Consider the following 17084-nt stretch of genomic DNA (forward strand, 5'->3'; position numbering starts at 1 on the left):
GAACTGGCTAGATAAATTCATAGATTTGCACACCTAGGCAACACAGAAGTGCTGTGTAGATGATTTATTAAGCAATCTGCAAATGAGCTCTGTTAAAATGATGCAATACAAAGCTCACTTGCTTCTTACCTGCATTTTTTTCATAGAATTACTATAGCTAAGATCAAGCCCATTCTCAGTGAGATCTTCAACAACAACTGTTCTCTTGTCAGCTTGTCTTACACAACTATTTTGGTCAGTTGTCAAGGAATGAATCAGAATACCATACAACCTATTCTTCTTGTAAAGATAATCTAAACAACCCAATGGACATTACTCGGTATTCTGAACAGAAATGACCAAGAAGCTGTTGGTTATATCCTGTTCTTGACTTCTCTTAACATAATCACCACACCTGCTATGTTTGACTTGTACGCACCCTATTGTTTCTGAAGGTCAAACCAGCCTTCTAGAAAACCAAATGAATAAAGTTTGGGAGGAAAACTCAAAGAATTCTTTAGTTGAAGCTGGAGCCAACTTTACTCTGGTGCCATTAGCTAATTCTATCCCCAGCCCCCACCCTCCTGAGAACTGCTCAGGAGAAGTGATCCAAGAAATGACAGCGTCTGTGTGAGCTTGGGCAACTCATGTCAGCTCTCCGTGCCTCGTTTCCTTGTTGGTGAAGTGAGGATGGTAATAGTATTGACCTTGTAGGGTTGTGGTGAGGATTGACATTTGCAGAGCACTCAGAACCGTGCTGGGCACATGGAAGCACTACGTAAGAGCTATTTTAACCTACAAGTGTCTGGGCTCCTTACTGTCTTCCCAGCATGCTGCCTACTCTGCCCATCCTCCACTCAGGCCAGACCGACTCCCATGTATATCATGGGAGAGGAGCACTTCTTTCTCTCTTCTGAGGGATGCTCCCAACTTCCAAATGTTTGTAGCCTTGCCTGCCTGCACCTCCTTCCCCAGGAAGCACTTGCTGTTACCCCTTGCAGGTATGTCCTCACCACCTATGCTGAGGAATCACTCAGAGTAACGCCACTCAGGGCTGAAAGGGCATTTTTTCCACGCAACCATGAGGCAATGTTCCAGGTAGATTTCTCCCCCTTCCTCCTCTGGATGAGCTTGCTGCCTTCCCAGGCACCCTCCCAAGAAAAGGACTGTGAAAGGGAGAAATTATTTCTCCTTTTCCTCCCCTGCCCTCACAGAGGCCTGACTATAAACTCTTTAGTTCCTCCCAAAGGACCCTACACTCTAAAAAAAAAAAAAAAAAAAAAAAAAATGGTAGAGCTTCTACTTTGCACCAGACACCAGGATAGACATTAACAAGAAAAATGGATTCCTGCTTAGAGTTTTGAAGGGCTGACAGAAAAGTACAGAGTCAATTATGATGCAGAGCAACATATTGCTACAATAATAGAAGTCCAGGATATTTGGGCACAAAGAATGTTGGCACTTATGTGCGAGATGGCATTCGGGAAGTCTTTCTGGAAGAAGGGGTTTTCTAGCAGAGATCTGGTGACTTGGTAGGTACCAGCCAGGCTATTGAAAAGGGTGTGAGTTTAGCAGAGGGAACTGCAGTTGCCGAGAACCAGATCTGAAGATGGCATTAGAAAGTATATGTGCTGCTCTCAACAATAGCCAAATTGTGGAAAGAGCCTAAATGTCCATCAACTGATGAATGGATAAAGAAATTGTGGTTTATATACACAATGGAATACTACGTGGCAGTGAGAAAGAATGAAATATGGCCTTTTGTAGCAACGTGGGTGGAACTGGAGAGTGTGATGCTAAGTGAAATAAGCCATACAGAGAAAGACAGATACCATATGGTTTCACTCTTATGTGGATCTTGAGAAACTTAACAGAAACCCATGGGGGAGGGGAAGGAAAAAAAAAAAAACAGGTTAGAATGGGAGAGAACCAAAGCATAAGAGACTGTTAAAAACTGAGAACAAACTGAGGGTTGATGGGGGGTGGGAGGGAGGGGAGGGTGGGGGATGGGTATTGAGGAGGGCACCTTTTGGGATGAGCACTGGGTGTTGTATGGAAACCAATTTGACAATAAATTTCATATATTGAAAAAAAAAAAAAGAAAGTATATGTGCTGGTAGGGGGTAGAGAACATAGGGAGGAGAGGTCAGACTCAAGGGAGGAACAGGAAGTGTTATAACAAGCAGGAAGGCATGGAGGCTAAGTACAGACGTAAATTTGTCAGACTGGTGTTTTATTCTAATACTTAGAACAATGACTAACCACAGTGCAAGGAACAGATTGGAAAGAGGGGACCATTGTTGTTACAATACCTGGATCTGCTGGGAGCCCGAGCCAGCCAGTCGTGAAGGATGGATTCCAGAGCTCTTTGGACAGGAGACAATGACAGGATTGGAGATTTACTGGTTGAAGAAGACAGAGTGAAAGAGCAGGAGGAATCAGGATGGTACATCCGGGGGGCTAGTCACACAGAGGCTGGCTTGTGGGAAGATGGTGCGTTGTTGCAACTGTTGAGTTTGCACAGTTACGGCGGGGCCCCTCAGGCAGATGAAGCCCTGGATCTGAAGTCCCAGAGAAAAATCTGGAATGGGAGCAAACTTCGTAGTCATCAGCACAGACATAGATGTTTTGCAGAAGTGTCATCCCAAGGAGAGTATGGGAGTAAAGACAGAAGACGGTCACCACAGAAGTTAAGGCTCACAAACCTGCAGGGAGCTGCAAAAGGAAGAAGGCTCAGGTGAAGACTAATGAGGAAGCCAGACTGAGGGAAACTGGTGGGGGGGGGGGGGGGGGGTGGCGGAGGAAGGGCTAGCAGACAGTGCCTAGGGGCAGGAGGCCAGGTCCACTGTGTTCAGTGCTGCTAAGAGGTCAAGATGATAAAGTGTGAGAAAGTCATTTGGAAGTGGCAACCAGGAGGTCATCAGTGACTTTGGGGAAAAAAATTCAATAGTGGCAAAAGGGTTGGAAGCCAGACTGTAAGCAAAACATTTTTTAGAATTATATATCAGAATCTTTCATTCTAATAAGAACCTAGATAAAATGTCAAGAATTTCTTTGCAACTAGCAAAGACTCATCAACTCTTCTAAAATTGCTCAGATCTGATCAGCAAAGAGAAGACCCATGATGATTTGTCAGAGTCTCTCAAGTGATTATGCAAATCAGGCCTCTCTGGAACCCTGGGTTGGGTGACAAGGTTTTCCAGTTTTCTTGCCCTTGCATTCTTCCAATTTTGAAAGGCAGCTCAGAACCATTCTCTTGACCATCCCCTAAAATGCATTCTCATCTTTGAATCCTTCTTAAATCTCACTCCATCCTTCAGACAAGAACACTCCACAAATAGAGAAGAAGAGCACATGTTTGCCGTTGTGGGTTTTTGTTAAATCTACAAGCTGTTTAATCATCACCAGTTCTTAATTTTGCTGATAGCATCTCTGCTATTTTAGCAGAGGTGATGAGTCTTTGTTTGCAAGTCACTGTTAAGACATTCTTGTCAGCCAAGTCTCTGGCATGTTACAGTAAAGGACGCTGTTAGAAGAACATTTTAGGGATCATTTAGCACGTATTTTTAAAATCAGCTAATATATTCCCTGGAATATTCTTTTTGTTTGTTTCTGTTTTAAAGATAATTGCCTGTGGCCACATTTCGCTCTGAGGCTGCATTAAACTAGTGTTTTCACTGAAGACACACTTACTTTACAGCCTCTAATTTCTAACCTTTTATTTGGTTATAATTTAAACTGAAACTCCCATTCATTGCTATGACTAAAAATATTCAAGAGCAATCAACATGTATGGGTACTTTATTTATTTACTTATTCACTTCATATTTTAAAGTTTATGCAGAATTTTATACTCCTGGGAAAACAAAATTCCCAAATTTAGTTACTGGATCAGTGCTCACAAAATCCTAAGAGGAGAGTTAACCATTTGCAGACTTGTGTGAATCTAGAAGTTCTTGCTTGAGTTCTACTATTCTTAACCCCTTTAAAAAAAAAAAAAAATGTGTAGGAGAGTCTACCAAATCCTGAATATAAAGCATAATAATAACAAGCATTAGAAAAACAACTCTACATCCAGTGTGGCAGCAGTGTGGCCACAGAACTGGTCCTGTGGCTGATCCCTAAGTCAGCCACATGGGGTACCTGACTGCCCCTGCAGTGAGGACATCTGATAGACTGTGTAGAAGTGCTGGTCAGTCCATCCAGGAACTCCTGAGGCTCTTTCCCTGGCTAGTAGCCTGATCTAAGATGAAAGAAGGGTAAAGGAGTTTGGGATATATAATTCTATAACTAATGTTGAAAGGTTTTCAGAGTCTAATGTGTACACAAATGTAAATCTGCATTATTAAATCATGTTTATGTATTAACAAAGAAGGAACATTAATAAATCATCCAAACAGGTAACACATATGCCTTTAATAAGTGACCCAAAATTTCAGGTTCCACAAACTTAGTTATCGTGGCAAACTTGCTCCATGATCAACATCATCCCCTGACCAATCTCTGAAAGGCAAAAGAGGTTGCTGTGGGGAAGTTTCAGTAATTAGAAGGCCCTGTATCACTTCAAGAATGAGTCCAAGGACTCTTACTTTTAAGGCAGATGGATGCTGTATTTCTTGTGAAGAGTCAGAAGTCATGGGGTAGAATCATCCAAACTGGGAAAGAGAGGGATATGGAATGCATATCAGTACAGTAAGTCAATCCAACTGGTCAACATCAGGTAAGAAAAGGGGTCAGCAGGAGAAACACACATCTATGCCAAAAATATAAGATCTGGAAACATAAGGGGCCATTTGTGCAGCCTGGACAAATTCGGTAATATAGGGTGCCTGGGTGGCTCAGTCGGGTAAGTGTCTGACTTCAGCTCAGGTCATGATCTCACTGTTCGTGGGTTCGAGTCCTCCCTCCATCAGGCTCTGTGCCGACAGCTCAGACCTTGGAGACTGGAGCCTGCTTTGGATTCTGTGTCTCCCTCTCTCTCTGCCCCTTCCTCTCTGTCTCTGTCTCTCTCTCTCTCTCTCTCTCTCTCTCTCAAAAATAAACATTAAAACAATTTTTTTAAAGAAAATAAAAATTTGGTAATATAATCCCCAGAGGTGGAGGTACAAAGGGTAAGGGACTGTCACGTCCTGAAATTGCTTCCTATCACTAATACTAATCTGAGTTAGCACTCCTGCTGGCCTGAACCTCCCACCACCTTGCTCTCACACACAGTCTGCCCTACCAGACACGAAGTGCTCAAGCAGCAGGATTTATTTTCTTCATCACTGTGTGCCTGGCATCCAGCACAGACCCTGGCATGTGGTGGGCACTCAATAAATGTCTGATAGGTGAGTGATAGAATCCATGAGTGAATTCTTAAATCCCACGCATCAGACACGCTTGTGGCATCGCTCAGGGAAGCGGCCACACTGAGCTCATGTAAAGAGCTTCTGGCTCTGAACAAATGAGGCTCTTGGATCCTGTCAGAGCTCCCGGCCACAGAGGCTGCTGCCTCCACCAGGACTGGAGAGAGAAGAAACTGGAGACAGATAATCACTGGAGCCTCCTTCACCTCTGCCAGCTCCTTTCCAGCAGAGGCAGTGCTCCTCCGGCACCTAGCACACACCCCAGCACGCAGTGGTAGGCGCTCCACGAACACTTACTTAAAGAAAATCAATCAGTCGTCGCCCGGCACTCCCTTTCCCTTCCGAAAAACAAATGGAATTTCTTAACTATTCCTTGTATGAGACTTCAGGCCTCACGCAGGGAGAGGGTCAGGAAACATTCAGGTTCTGATTGGAGGCCTGACGCCAAAGCACACTGACCCTCTGCCTTATGGGTATGACAGGTGTAACAAAGAAGACCTAGCAACACCCACCATCACTTCTTTGCGTGGGGGCAGGGAGCAAGGAAATCTTTCTGCCATCTCCCTCTTCCCACCTCCATTTCAGAGACTCTGAACCTGAGCTGCACGTTAGAATCCCCTGAAGAGTTTTACAAAATCTCTGAACCACACCCTGGATCAATTACAACGGAGGTGGGACCCAGGCATGGGCGTTTTTTACAGCTCGCGGCCGGTTCCAGTGAGCAGCCAAGCTTGGGAAGTACGGCTGTCCTTACAGTCAATCAAACTGCCTCTCCGGTTCACAGTCGGCTGAGCCCTCTCCGCCCTGCCCGCGCCTTGGCTGCCGGCCGGGCCCTTCCATCTGTTCCGTGGCGGCCGCAGTCACTGCCGCTTGTCTTTGTAATCGTTCTTATCTCTGCATATTTATATGCAATGTTGTTACCCTGATTTAGAGGACTGGAACAAGACTTTTGCAAGATTTTATAACTCATGGCAACAAATGCACCTACATTTCCTTATAAGTGCACATGTGTTTGTGTGTATATATAGATATATTCTACCCAGAGTTTAACTTTGCTTTAGTTATTTCTTCGTGCTCAGAAAATTGTGTGAGCAGACTTCCTTCAGTTTCAACAGGAGGTGCCAGTTTATGAAGTTTGTGATGAATCTTTTTCCCCCTCTAGTGGTACTACAGGGCATGTCAGCTTTGTGCAAGAGGTTTCCTTTTCTCAGACTCCTAGCCAGCTTCTCAGTTCCCGACAGCATCAAAGGAAACCAACTTCAAGGGCTTTTGCTCTTTGCTGCTGCATTAGCTCCAGTGGTGCAATTTACCCTCATGAAAAAAAGAAGCCAGTGAGAGTGTAACTTACTCCTCAGTCTTTTTTTTTTTTGGTCCTCCAAAAGACCTTCCAACAAGCCCAGTAAGAACAGTCCATTCACTTAGCAGCTTTGAGAACCTACATGCCAGGCACATGTGAGTGAAAAGAGCTGTATCATATGAAAGGATCTTTGTTGTTGCTGTTATTTTGTGTCAAAATATAAAATCTTAATATTAAGACAATAGTACAACATTGTGATTAACAGTTCAGCACTGGAACCAAACTCATTCAAATCCCAATTCCACATTTACTATCTAACTTCAGGCAAGTTATTAACCTCTCTATGCCTCAGTTTCCTTATCTACAAGTGGAGATGACAATAATACCCTTCTCATAGGGTTATAATTTAAACTACTGCTTGGCATTATTATCTTAATTGTGAAATGTTTCTTAACAGTCCTAATTTTACTCTAGAATGACCTGATTAAACATTCCTTTCTACCAAGCAATATATAGAACATTTTAAACTTCTTTATATGCATGTAGGGTACCACCGAGGTCTTCTGCATCTTTTCCCCAGGCCAGTGCACGGGCTTTTGTTTATTCCTGGCCTGAAGCCATTTCCTCATTGCTCCTGCTCCCCGCATCTCTCTTATCTAAACCATGGGGCAGCAAACTACAGTGGGGAGCCAAAATCCAACCCAATGTTTGTTTTTTGTCAATAAAGTTTTATTAGAACACATCTACACTTAACTTGCTTATGTATTGTCTGTAGTTGCTCTCATGCCACAATGCAAGATGAATGGTTTCAATAGAAACCATACAACCCATAAAGCATAAAATACTTACTATCTGGCCCTTTATAGAAAAAAATTTCTGCCCCTTGTCTACACTTTGAGTAATTCTGGATTTGTGCTCCCTGAAATATGTCTGAAGAACTCCAATTTAATTCTAAGGCATTCTTTCAAGAAGACCTCTACAAGAGCCTGCCTTGCCACAAAACAATGTAAACAACTTTGAGCAACTAGAGTAGCTGATCCCCATTCATTTCTTCAGCAGGCTTTTGTTGAACCTCTGATACTTGCCAGGGACTGTGCAAGACATTAGGGTAAAAACCATAGCCCTAACATTGATAAAGTCCAGTGGGTGAGATACAGTGCCTCAGATTTAGCTACAGGACAATGCATTTGAGGGCACAAAAAAAGACCATCTTTCCCTATAGAGGTGATCAAGAAAGACTTCCTAGAGAAGTCAATGCTTGGGCTGAGTCCAGGACAGTTAGCATTTTAGGTAGAGTACAAAGACAGAATCCTGAGAAATGAGCACTTTGGTGACAAAAACTCCAGGAGGACTGGAGTGCAGGCTTCTTAAAGAGGAATGAATAGAGATGATCATGTGGAGAGAGAAGGTGTGAGGTCCCCATCCATTACCCTCTTCTCTCTTGGGTGGCCCACCCAGTCTCCTTGGTAGAGCTTCTAGACAAACAAACCTCTCATGATCATTAATCCAAATGTTGGATTATCAAGGGGAGAGGAAATAACCCTTCATTCAAGAACGTTATACAGTCTGGGGAAGGAGGCAAATGTATAAGCAAATAATTACAGTGCAGTGTGCTAAGTACTAAAATAGAGGTTGATATGCAAGTGACTAACTACTTTGGAAGAATCACAGAAATTTCCATAAGAAAATTGACTTTAGAGCTGAGTCTTAAAGATACCACATGGGGCGCCTGGGTGGCTCAGTCAGTTAAGCATCTGACTTCAGCTCAGGTCATGATCTCATGTTTCATGAGTTCAAGCCCCACATCAGACTCAGTGCTGTCAGCATAGAGCCCACTTCAGATCCTCTGTCCCCTCTCTCTCTGCCTCTCTCTTGCTCATGCTGTCTCAAAAATAAATAAATATTTTTTAAATTTTTTTGAAGATATCATAGGATTTCAGGAAGAGGAAATAGCATATACGAACAATTGAAGTTTATAATTGATTGAATGGTGTTTTGTGGCCCTGCAAGTTTTTGTTGTTGTCGTTGCTGGAACCTCAAGTTCCAAAGGCAGAGTGGAAGGGGATGGGGTGAGAGAAGTCGAGAAAGGCCAGTCCATAAACAGCATTATTATGATATACTAAGGAATTTGATGTTTACTTGACAGGCCATGAAAACCAATGAAGGATCTTAGGAAGGGGAAAAGATGTTCTTACTTTCACTTTGAAAGATTTATTCTTTCAAGGTTACAGTATTGCAAATCAAAAGGAGGGGACAGCTTTGGGAGCTATTAGTACATACTTGGTCTGTCCTTAACAAAGGCAAAATGAATGCCATCATCCTTCATATAAATTACTGGTTTCCAAAATATGTATGTTATTAAACATTCCCTCCACATTTATAAAACATATTGCCCGATTTTGAATTTTCATATCTCACCTTAGACCTCTTCAATGTTTTCATTTTCAACCTACAACAAAGACGGTTAAGAAAATCTATTTGTTGTCCAGGGGTGCTGGCTCAATCAGTGGAACATGTGACTCTTGATCTCAGGGTTGTGGGTTTGAGCCCCATGTTGGGTGTATAGATTACTTAAAAAATAAAATAAAATAGGGGCACCTGTGTGACTTGGTGGAGCATCTGACTCTTGATTTAGGCTCAGGTTATGGTCCCAGGCTCATGGGATCAAGCCCCAGATGGAGCCCCACATGGAGCCCCATGTCAAGCTCCATGCTGAATGTAGAGCCTGCTTGTGATTCTCTCTCTCTCCCCCTCTGGCCCTCTCCCTTGCACATGTGGTCTCTCTCTCTCTAAAATAAAAATTAATTAATTAATTAATTAATTAATTAAAATTGTTAAAAGAAAATCTATTTGTTTCTATAATAGAAAACCTAATCCTTAATAGGTAAAATGGTTTTGTCACACTCACTGATGCCCTAGTAAATGCTTAGCAGTCCTAGACGGGAGACTGATTGTCCTGTAGTGTTTCAGTAGGGCCACATGATGATTATGCAAAGCTGAGTCAATGTTAAAGTTCTTAATAGGCTACACATTGTATCATTCTTTGGGGGAATTGCTTTCCCTCCAATGCTTTACTTACAGATTTGCCTAGTTTCATGTTTAGGAATTAAAAATTGGATTAATAATATTATTTCAATTATTTGAAAAGGAGGGATATATGCAGGGATGGACTGGAGCCAGCCTGTACTGACTTTCAGGAGCTGATTGTCACATTTTTAGGAATTTTGCTGGTTGTTAAATACAGTCATTATGAAAAAGTAAATTGTATAAACTCACAATAAAATAAATTATATTAAAAACAAAAGCAATACATATTCAACACTCACTTCCTAATCATTTTACAACATATTACTCTCTCTGTTCTTGAGTTATACACATCTATTGTGTCTCTATGGTGTAAATACGATTAATGATATAATATTGCACATCTCTTCCCAATTTCTTATTCAAGTGATGTCACATTGATAGCTTGAAATGAAGTATGGTAGGAGTATTTATACCACGGAAATGTGCAAATAGTACAAATCCAAATTATAAATATTGATCAAAATTATTAACAATGAATTTTCTTTTAATCTGGCTAGCTTATAAATGGTAAATTATGTAAATAAAATGATCTATGATCTGCTTAAAATATGACTAAGGGCTAGAGTGTAACACTGTCTGTTGAATGCTTTCAAATTGTTCTTCTGTTAAAATATTTGTGAAAGGTAAAGAGAAAAGCAACATTCAACTCTGAGACAAATTACCATAGAGAATTCACACAACTCCCTACAAAAAACAAGGGCAGGCCCCCATTAGGACAAAACAGATCATTCAGTTTGGAGGCATGTGGGTCCACCGCTGGGCAGCCATGCCACAGGCCACAAATGCCTGAGCTACAGTCAGTGGGAATACACTAACTCATGCCAAAGCTTGTCCCTCTGCGTGTAGGGTGGTTTCTACCACTATAGCCAAGAAAAATTGCCAAAGATCCCAGCCAACCTTGTCAACATCTCCAGAATTTATGCCATGGGAAACCAGGAGGTGATATGAAGGTGAGAACAGACAGATCTGGGTGGGATCCTGGCTTTGCCTCATACTGATTGCTTGTGTAGGGACAAGTCTTTGAATCTCAGTTTCCCTAAATACGAAAGGGAAGTAAGAATATCTTTTCTTTTTATTTTTTTAATGTTTATTTATTTATTTCTGAGAGACAAAGAGAGAGTGAGCAGGAGAGGGGCAGAGAGAGAGAGAGAGAGAGAGAGAGAATCCCAAGCAGGCTCAATGCTGTCAGCAAAGACCTGATGCAGGGCTAGAACCCACGAAGCTGTGAGATCATGACCTGAGCCAAAGTCAAGAGTCAGAGGCTTAACCAACTGAGTCACCCAGGCACCGAGGGAAATTAAATGAAAATATCTTTTTTTTTTTATTTTATTTTTTAAAATTTACATCCAAATTAGTTAGCATATAGTGCAACAATGATTTCAGGAGTAGATTCCTCAGTGCCCCTTACCCATTTAGCCCATCCCCCCTCCCACAACCCCTCCAGTAACCCTGTTTATTCTCCATATTTATGAGTCTCTTATGTTTTGCCCCCCTCCCTGTTTTTATATTATTTTTGTTTCCCTTCCCTTATGTTCATCTGTTTTGTCTCTTAAAGTCCTCATATGAGTGAAGTCATATGATATTTGTCTTTCTCATACTGACTAATTTAACTTAGCATGATACCCTCCAGTTCCATCCACATAGCTGCAAATGGCAAGATTTCATTCTTTTTGATTGCTGAGTAATACTCCATTGTATATATATACCACATCTTCTTTATCCATTCATCCATCGATGGACATTTGGGCTCTGTCCATACTTTGGCTATTGTTGATGGTGCTGCTATAAACACTGGGGTGCCTGTGTCCCTTCAAAACAGCATGCCTGTATCCCTTGGATAAATACCTAGTAGTGCAATTGCTGGGTCATAGGGTAATTCTATTGTTACCTTTTTGAGAATCTCCATACTGTTTTCCAGAGTGGCTGCACCGGCTTGCATTCCCAGGGAAATAAAAATATCTTAAGTGCTCTTGAAGACAAGACATCTAAAGTACTTCACATAACAAGTGGTAGTGTTATTGAAAACACAAACAACAACACCTAAAAACCACCTAGGTTGTGTAAGAATGATTTTTCCCTTCTTCCCACCCACCCAGGCGCCATTAGCTACTCTGACAGTTAGTAAAGAAGTGTCTGGGCTTTGGCTTAGCTTTTCTTTCAGTTTTATCCTTAATATTAATCCTTAATATTAGCCAGATTCACAGATATTTTCTTTTTCTCTTTCTTTCCTTTCTTCTCTTATTCAACAAATATTTCTTTCTACTGTGTATCAGGAACTGTGCAAAGCTCTGAGAACACAATGTTGAAGAAAAATGGTAGTAGTCACAGCCATAGTAGAAGTACTGGTAGTAACAATAGCTAACACTTACTGACCACTGACCATTGTGCAAAGGAGACCCAGCCCTGCTTTCATGTAGCTGACAATTTAGTGTGGGGAAACAGGTATTTAAAAAATAATTACGGCCAAAAATTTCAGAGAGTACATATTTCACTATTTTTTCTCCATTTTTTAATATAGGAGACTGAACCCCAACCAAATTTGGAAAAAAAAAAAAGGAACTAAAGCTAAATACTAAGAGGTTAAATTAAAAAAGATTTCCTTGGGCCACCTGGATGGCCCAGCCGGTTAAGCATCCGTCTTCGGCTCAGGTCACGATCTCACAGCTTGTGAGTTCGAGCCACACCTCAGGCCCTGTGCTGACAGCTCAGAGCCTGGAGCCTGCTTGGGATTCTGTGTCCCCCTCTCTCTCTGCCCCTCCCCCACTCACGCTCTGTCTCTCTCTCCCTCAAAAATAAACATTTAAAAAAATAAAATTAAAAAAATAAAAACAAAAAATATTTCCTTTACTTTCCTGTGAATAACTTTGCTTACATATTTTTGCAAATAAAAACAGATCAAAAAACCCTGAACAAAAAAGAGCTTGTTGGAGAAAATGTGGTAGAGAGAGGGAGAAAGAATATTATGGATAAATGATTCCAGAATAATTAGTGTGCAATTAATTTGAAGTTAATAATACAATTACAAGAAAGAGTTTGGGGCTTTTTAACCAGTAAAACAATTTGGATTCCTTGCAATGAGCTATCAGGATAGGTAATGAGTATTTTCTGTTTAAATCCTACATTTATTCCCAATCTTCCCACTTTCCACCGGTGGACAACAAATTTTGGTTTGCAGAGCCTAATTGACTAATTCCCAGCCTGGGATCCATGAGTGTGATAACGGGAGTCTATGAGCCATGTAATGGTTGAAAAAACACTGGCAGGCTTAACATTTACCTGCAATAAGGCTGCACAGACTCATTAAAATGTTATGCTTCTTTGATTTCTTTGGGAATAATATCAAGTTATTGCAGTAACTGGTTATCTTAGGCAACTTGGCTATTATGGCATCATGGGATTTATTGATGAAACATTGTTTTAAAACAAAGGTCCATGTTGGGGGAAGCACTGTAATAAAAGAGATCTCTGGTTCTGAAATCTTAGATCTCCAAGCTCAGTGGATGTGTGTTATGTCTGAAACAAAGGGAACGTGGCTGCCTAATGGAGCAGCATTCTGCAAAAGTAATTTATGAAACAGAATTTTCAAAAATGTCTATACAAAGGTACATTTCTCTAGAGAGAATAAGAGAGTTTTGCAGACACATCTGCATCTGAAATTGCATATAGGTACACAAAAGACCATTTTAACAACTTTTATATTTTTTAAGGAATGCAGTGTGTTGTTAGACTTCCGAGGGTCACATAGGAAAGGCAGGATTGCATTTTAACTTTGATTTTAATTTGAGGTTTCAGTGAACACTAAAAAGGTATAACACTTAGTATTAAGTCTCTTTTTGTGTGTTTTTCTACTCTCAATGTGTGCATCCCATGAGATATTCTTAAATTGCCTACTATAATCTTGGACTTTTATGTTGCATTTCTGGAGGAGCCTAAAATAATTTGATGCATGACTTTTTTTTCCCCAGAGTTTCTCATGTTTACTAGCAAGCTATTTGGGTAACTTCTTTTAGCAAAGTTATGGAGATTAATATGGAATATGTTGCTTTTACAGGATTATGAAATTTCATGTTGCAAAACGGAAGTTTAAGGAAACATTACGCCCATATGATGTAAAAGATGTCATTGAACAATATTCTGCTGGTCATCTAGACATGTTGTGTAGAATTAAAAGTCTCCAAACACGGTAAGCAATAGAAATGAGATTTGTTGTGAAGGAATAGGGATAAAAACTATCTGAGAAGAACTTTTTGTAGAGAAAACTCTTGAATCTCATATTTCTAATTCATTTTCATGGATAACTGCACTTTTTCTTTTAACATAGATTTTTATTGAAGGCTGTAAATCAGGCATTAGAAGCCTCCAACGACAGTATACAGTATCTCAGTTTCCTCATCTGTACAAATGGGACTCATGTTAGTGCTTGCTTCATAGGGTTGTCATGAGGATTGAATGAATTAATACACATTAACTAAATGCTCAAAAAATGTTAATGGTTGTTGCTGATGTCATTTGAATAATTGCCGCTATTGTTGTTTTGTTATTCTCTAAATCCTAACCATCCTTCAAGAATAGTCTTTCTCCTTCATTAAACTTGACCCGACTATCTGGCCCACAAAACCAGACCTTTCCCTTCTCTGACCTCCTACAGCATTTAGAACTACTACAGAGCATAGAAACACTCACAATCTTGGTATACTGTGCCAGAGAATTGGGACAAGGGGTTGGTTCCCATGTTGTTTCCTGGAGGCAAGTTTATTCCTCTTGTTCATGACTAAGACTGGCCTTTCTCTTCTTTAGTGTCCTGTACAGTGCTAGGTACACACTATCTCTCCGGTGAGCATCTTAGTGAGTGATTAAAAGAAATGAGTTCAATATGTTCCTCCAACCACATTTGTGTTATCTTGAAGCCAGAATGTTCAGTCAACTCAGTTTTTTAAGAGTCTTGCTTCACTCTCAGGCACAAATTACTGGTGTTTGTGTTTGAAGAGTTCTTAAAACACAAGGAGAGAGTCTTAAACATTTGTTTTTATCCCACAGCACACTTAGCCCAGTGGGATATAATGTGCCCTTACTAAAACGCCTGTTCATCAATTATAGAAATCATAATTTGTTCATTCATTCATTCACTCATTCATTCATCCAGCAGGCAATTATTGAGTCCTGAATGTGTGCCAGGCACTATGGACATTCAGAGATTAATAAAATAATGACTTAGTCCTTGCAGAGCTTGCAGTATAATAGATTAGATATGACAGAAGGGAGGCACTGCCTGTATTTCTAGGCAGACAAAGCAAACGGGAATGTTGAGTCAGTACTCCTGATAATTCAGTTCTAACACACACACAAAAGAAGACAGTAATCCCCATTTCAGTTGATCAAGTCTCCTTGGAAATTGTTTTAATTCATTCTGTAGTCATGTTACAATCTCTGCCTGTGTGGCCATGGTCTTCCAAGTCCTTTAATAGTACTATCTGTGGCTCCAAGCATTTTTATAAAGTTGAAATGCCACAGAATTTGTAGAACTAATCTTTACATTTCCAGCTCATGCAGTGTATATTCCCCAACTAGAATTCCAAAAGATGGAGGTGATCACTTTCTTATCTGCCTATCTCTCACATATGAGATGTACTGAATAATCTGTTCTATTAACATGAAATAATCATAATTATGATTTTGTAATTTTTTCAGCAAATTCAGGAAATGCCTGGTCAGAGATGGAAACAGACAAGTTATCTTGTAGTTTAGGACAATTTTGCCTCCAGAAGATAGCCCATAAGTGACTTCATCACCGACCGGAGTAATGAAAAAATTAATCTCGTGTGTAATTCTCATGTTAAGAAAATAAGCACATCAACTGGAATAAGATCACTTTTATTTCATCTTACATAAATTAAAGATAATCGTCTTTAATTTTTCTTTTCAAAACACTTCATTCTGGCCTAGGGCAATCTCCACCTTCAGCATTTATAATCAGATCTCCTCTTTCCTTGATAGTGTTGACCAAATTCTTGGAAAAGGGCAAATCACATCGGATAAAAAGAGCCGAGAGAAAATAACAGCAGAACATGAGACCACTGATGATCTCAGTATGCTCGGCCGTGTGGTCAAGGTTGAAAAACAGGTACGGTTCAACTACATTGGTTAACTTTTAAGTCAGAATATTTTTAATCAAAATGTTGGCAATTAGATGTATTTTAGTGATTAATGTATTTTAAAGACATAAAACCAAGAAAGAGTGAATGAAATTACATTTTTTGTGCATAGACAGTGTTCTCTAAAACACTTGGATTTCCACATAAGGAATAAAAAATTTCATCTCATCAATTAATACTTGAGGCAACTATAGATTTTCAACAGTAAAATAACAAAGATCTATTTTTCATTGTGTTTTGGTGGTTATCTTTTTCACTCTTTAAAAAACAGAACAAAACTTCATTGTAACTATCATGGTACATTGAAAGTTGCTAACCCTGAAGCTGTATCTTCTCATACAAAGATAATCGTCCAAACCAAGAAACAGACTCTTAACTAACTATAGAGAACAAACTGATGGTTACTTATGGTGGCCCGCAGGGGGCTGGGGGAGGGGGAGGGGCGAAATAGATGATGGGGATTAAAGAGTACACTTATGATGAGCACTGAGTAGTGTATGGAATTGCAGAATCACTACATTGTTCACTTAAAACTAATATAACACTGTATCTTAACTATACCGGAATTAAAATTAAAAACTTTAAAAAAAGACAACTGTCCAGAAATCAAACTGCTCCCCAGTCTAATCAAAAATATTTCAAGTATTAATTCTGAAGCATTTTATCCCTTTATTTTTATTTATTTATGTATTTTAATTTACATCCAAGTTAGTTAGCAGATAGTGCAACAATGACTTGAGGGGTAGATTCCTTAATGCCCCTTACCCATTTAGCCCATCCCCCTCCCACAACCCCTCCAGCAACCCTCTGTTTGTTCTCTATATTTAAGAGTCTCTTATGCTTTGCCCCCTGGTACCTTTATTTTTAAATTTGGAATCACCTACATTGATATTTAAGGTCTTGCTTTCATTATAGAAGTTCCTGACCAGACTGCAGTAGAGTCCCAGAATATTTCTTGGAGGAGGCTTAGCCAAAGGCAGCTTGATTGGGCTGGGAGTCTTGAAGTTGCTTTCTTACAGTGCTTATATGTTTTTTGAGAACATCAGTTGTCCATTTTAAAGAGTTAAGGGGGTGGGTCTTGGTAGAGATTATGTAGAAGCCAAATCATACCTCTCCTCTGAAATCATCCCTTGCCCCCACCACTGCTGACGTTCATTATACTCAATATTTAACTGTATTGAAACACCCTGACTGCACTTTTTAATTCTAGAAATGAAGCCC

The 17084-nt window shown here is 40.2% G+C and overlaps 1 protein-coding gene across 3 annotated transcripts in view; it reads left to right on the plus strand.

The window, feature by feature from the left end:
- KCNQ5 (potassium voltage-gated channel subfamily Q member 5) overlaps positions 1–17084 on the plus strand; it is a 514433-nt gene that overhangs the window by 492916 nt on the left and 4433 nt on the right. For all 3 annotated transcript variants that reach the window (XM_060615936.3, XM_060615937.3, XM_060615939.3), the window contains 2 exons: positions 13763–13894; positions 15706–15832. In XM_060615936.3, the coding sequence (XP_060471919.2) occupies positions 13763–13894; positions 15706–15832 (259 nt within the window). The remainder of the gene's footprint in view (positions 1–13762; positions 13895–15705; positions 15833–17084) is intronic.

The sequence above is a fragment of the Panthera onca genome, chromosome B2, assembly GCF_046562875.1.
Source record: "Panthera onca isolate mPanOnc1 chromosome B2, mPanOnc1 haplotype 2, whole genome shotgun sequence".
Taxonomy (NCBI): Eukaryota; Metazoa; Chordata; class Mammalia; order Carnivora; family Felidae; genus Panthera; species Panthera onca.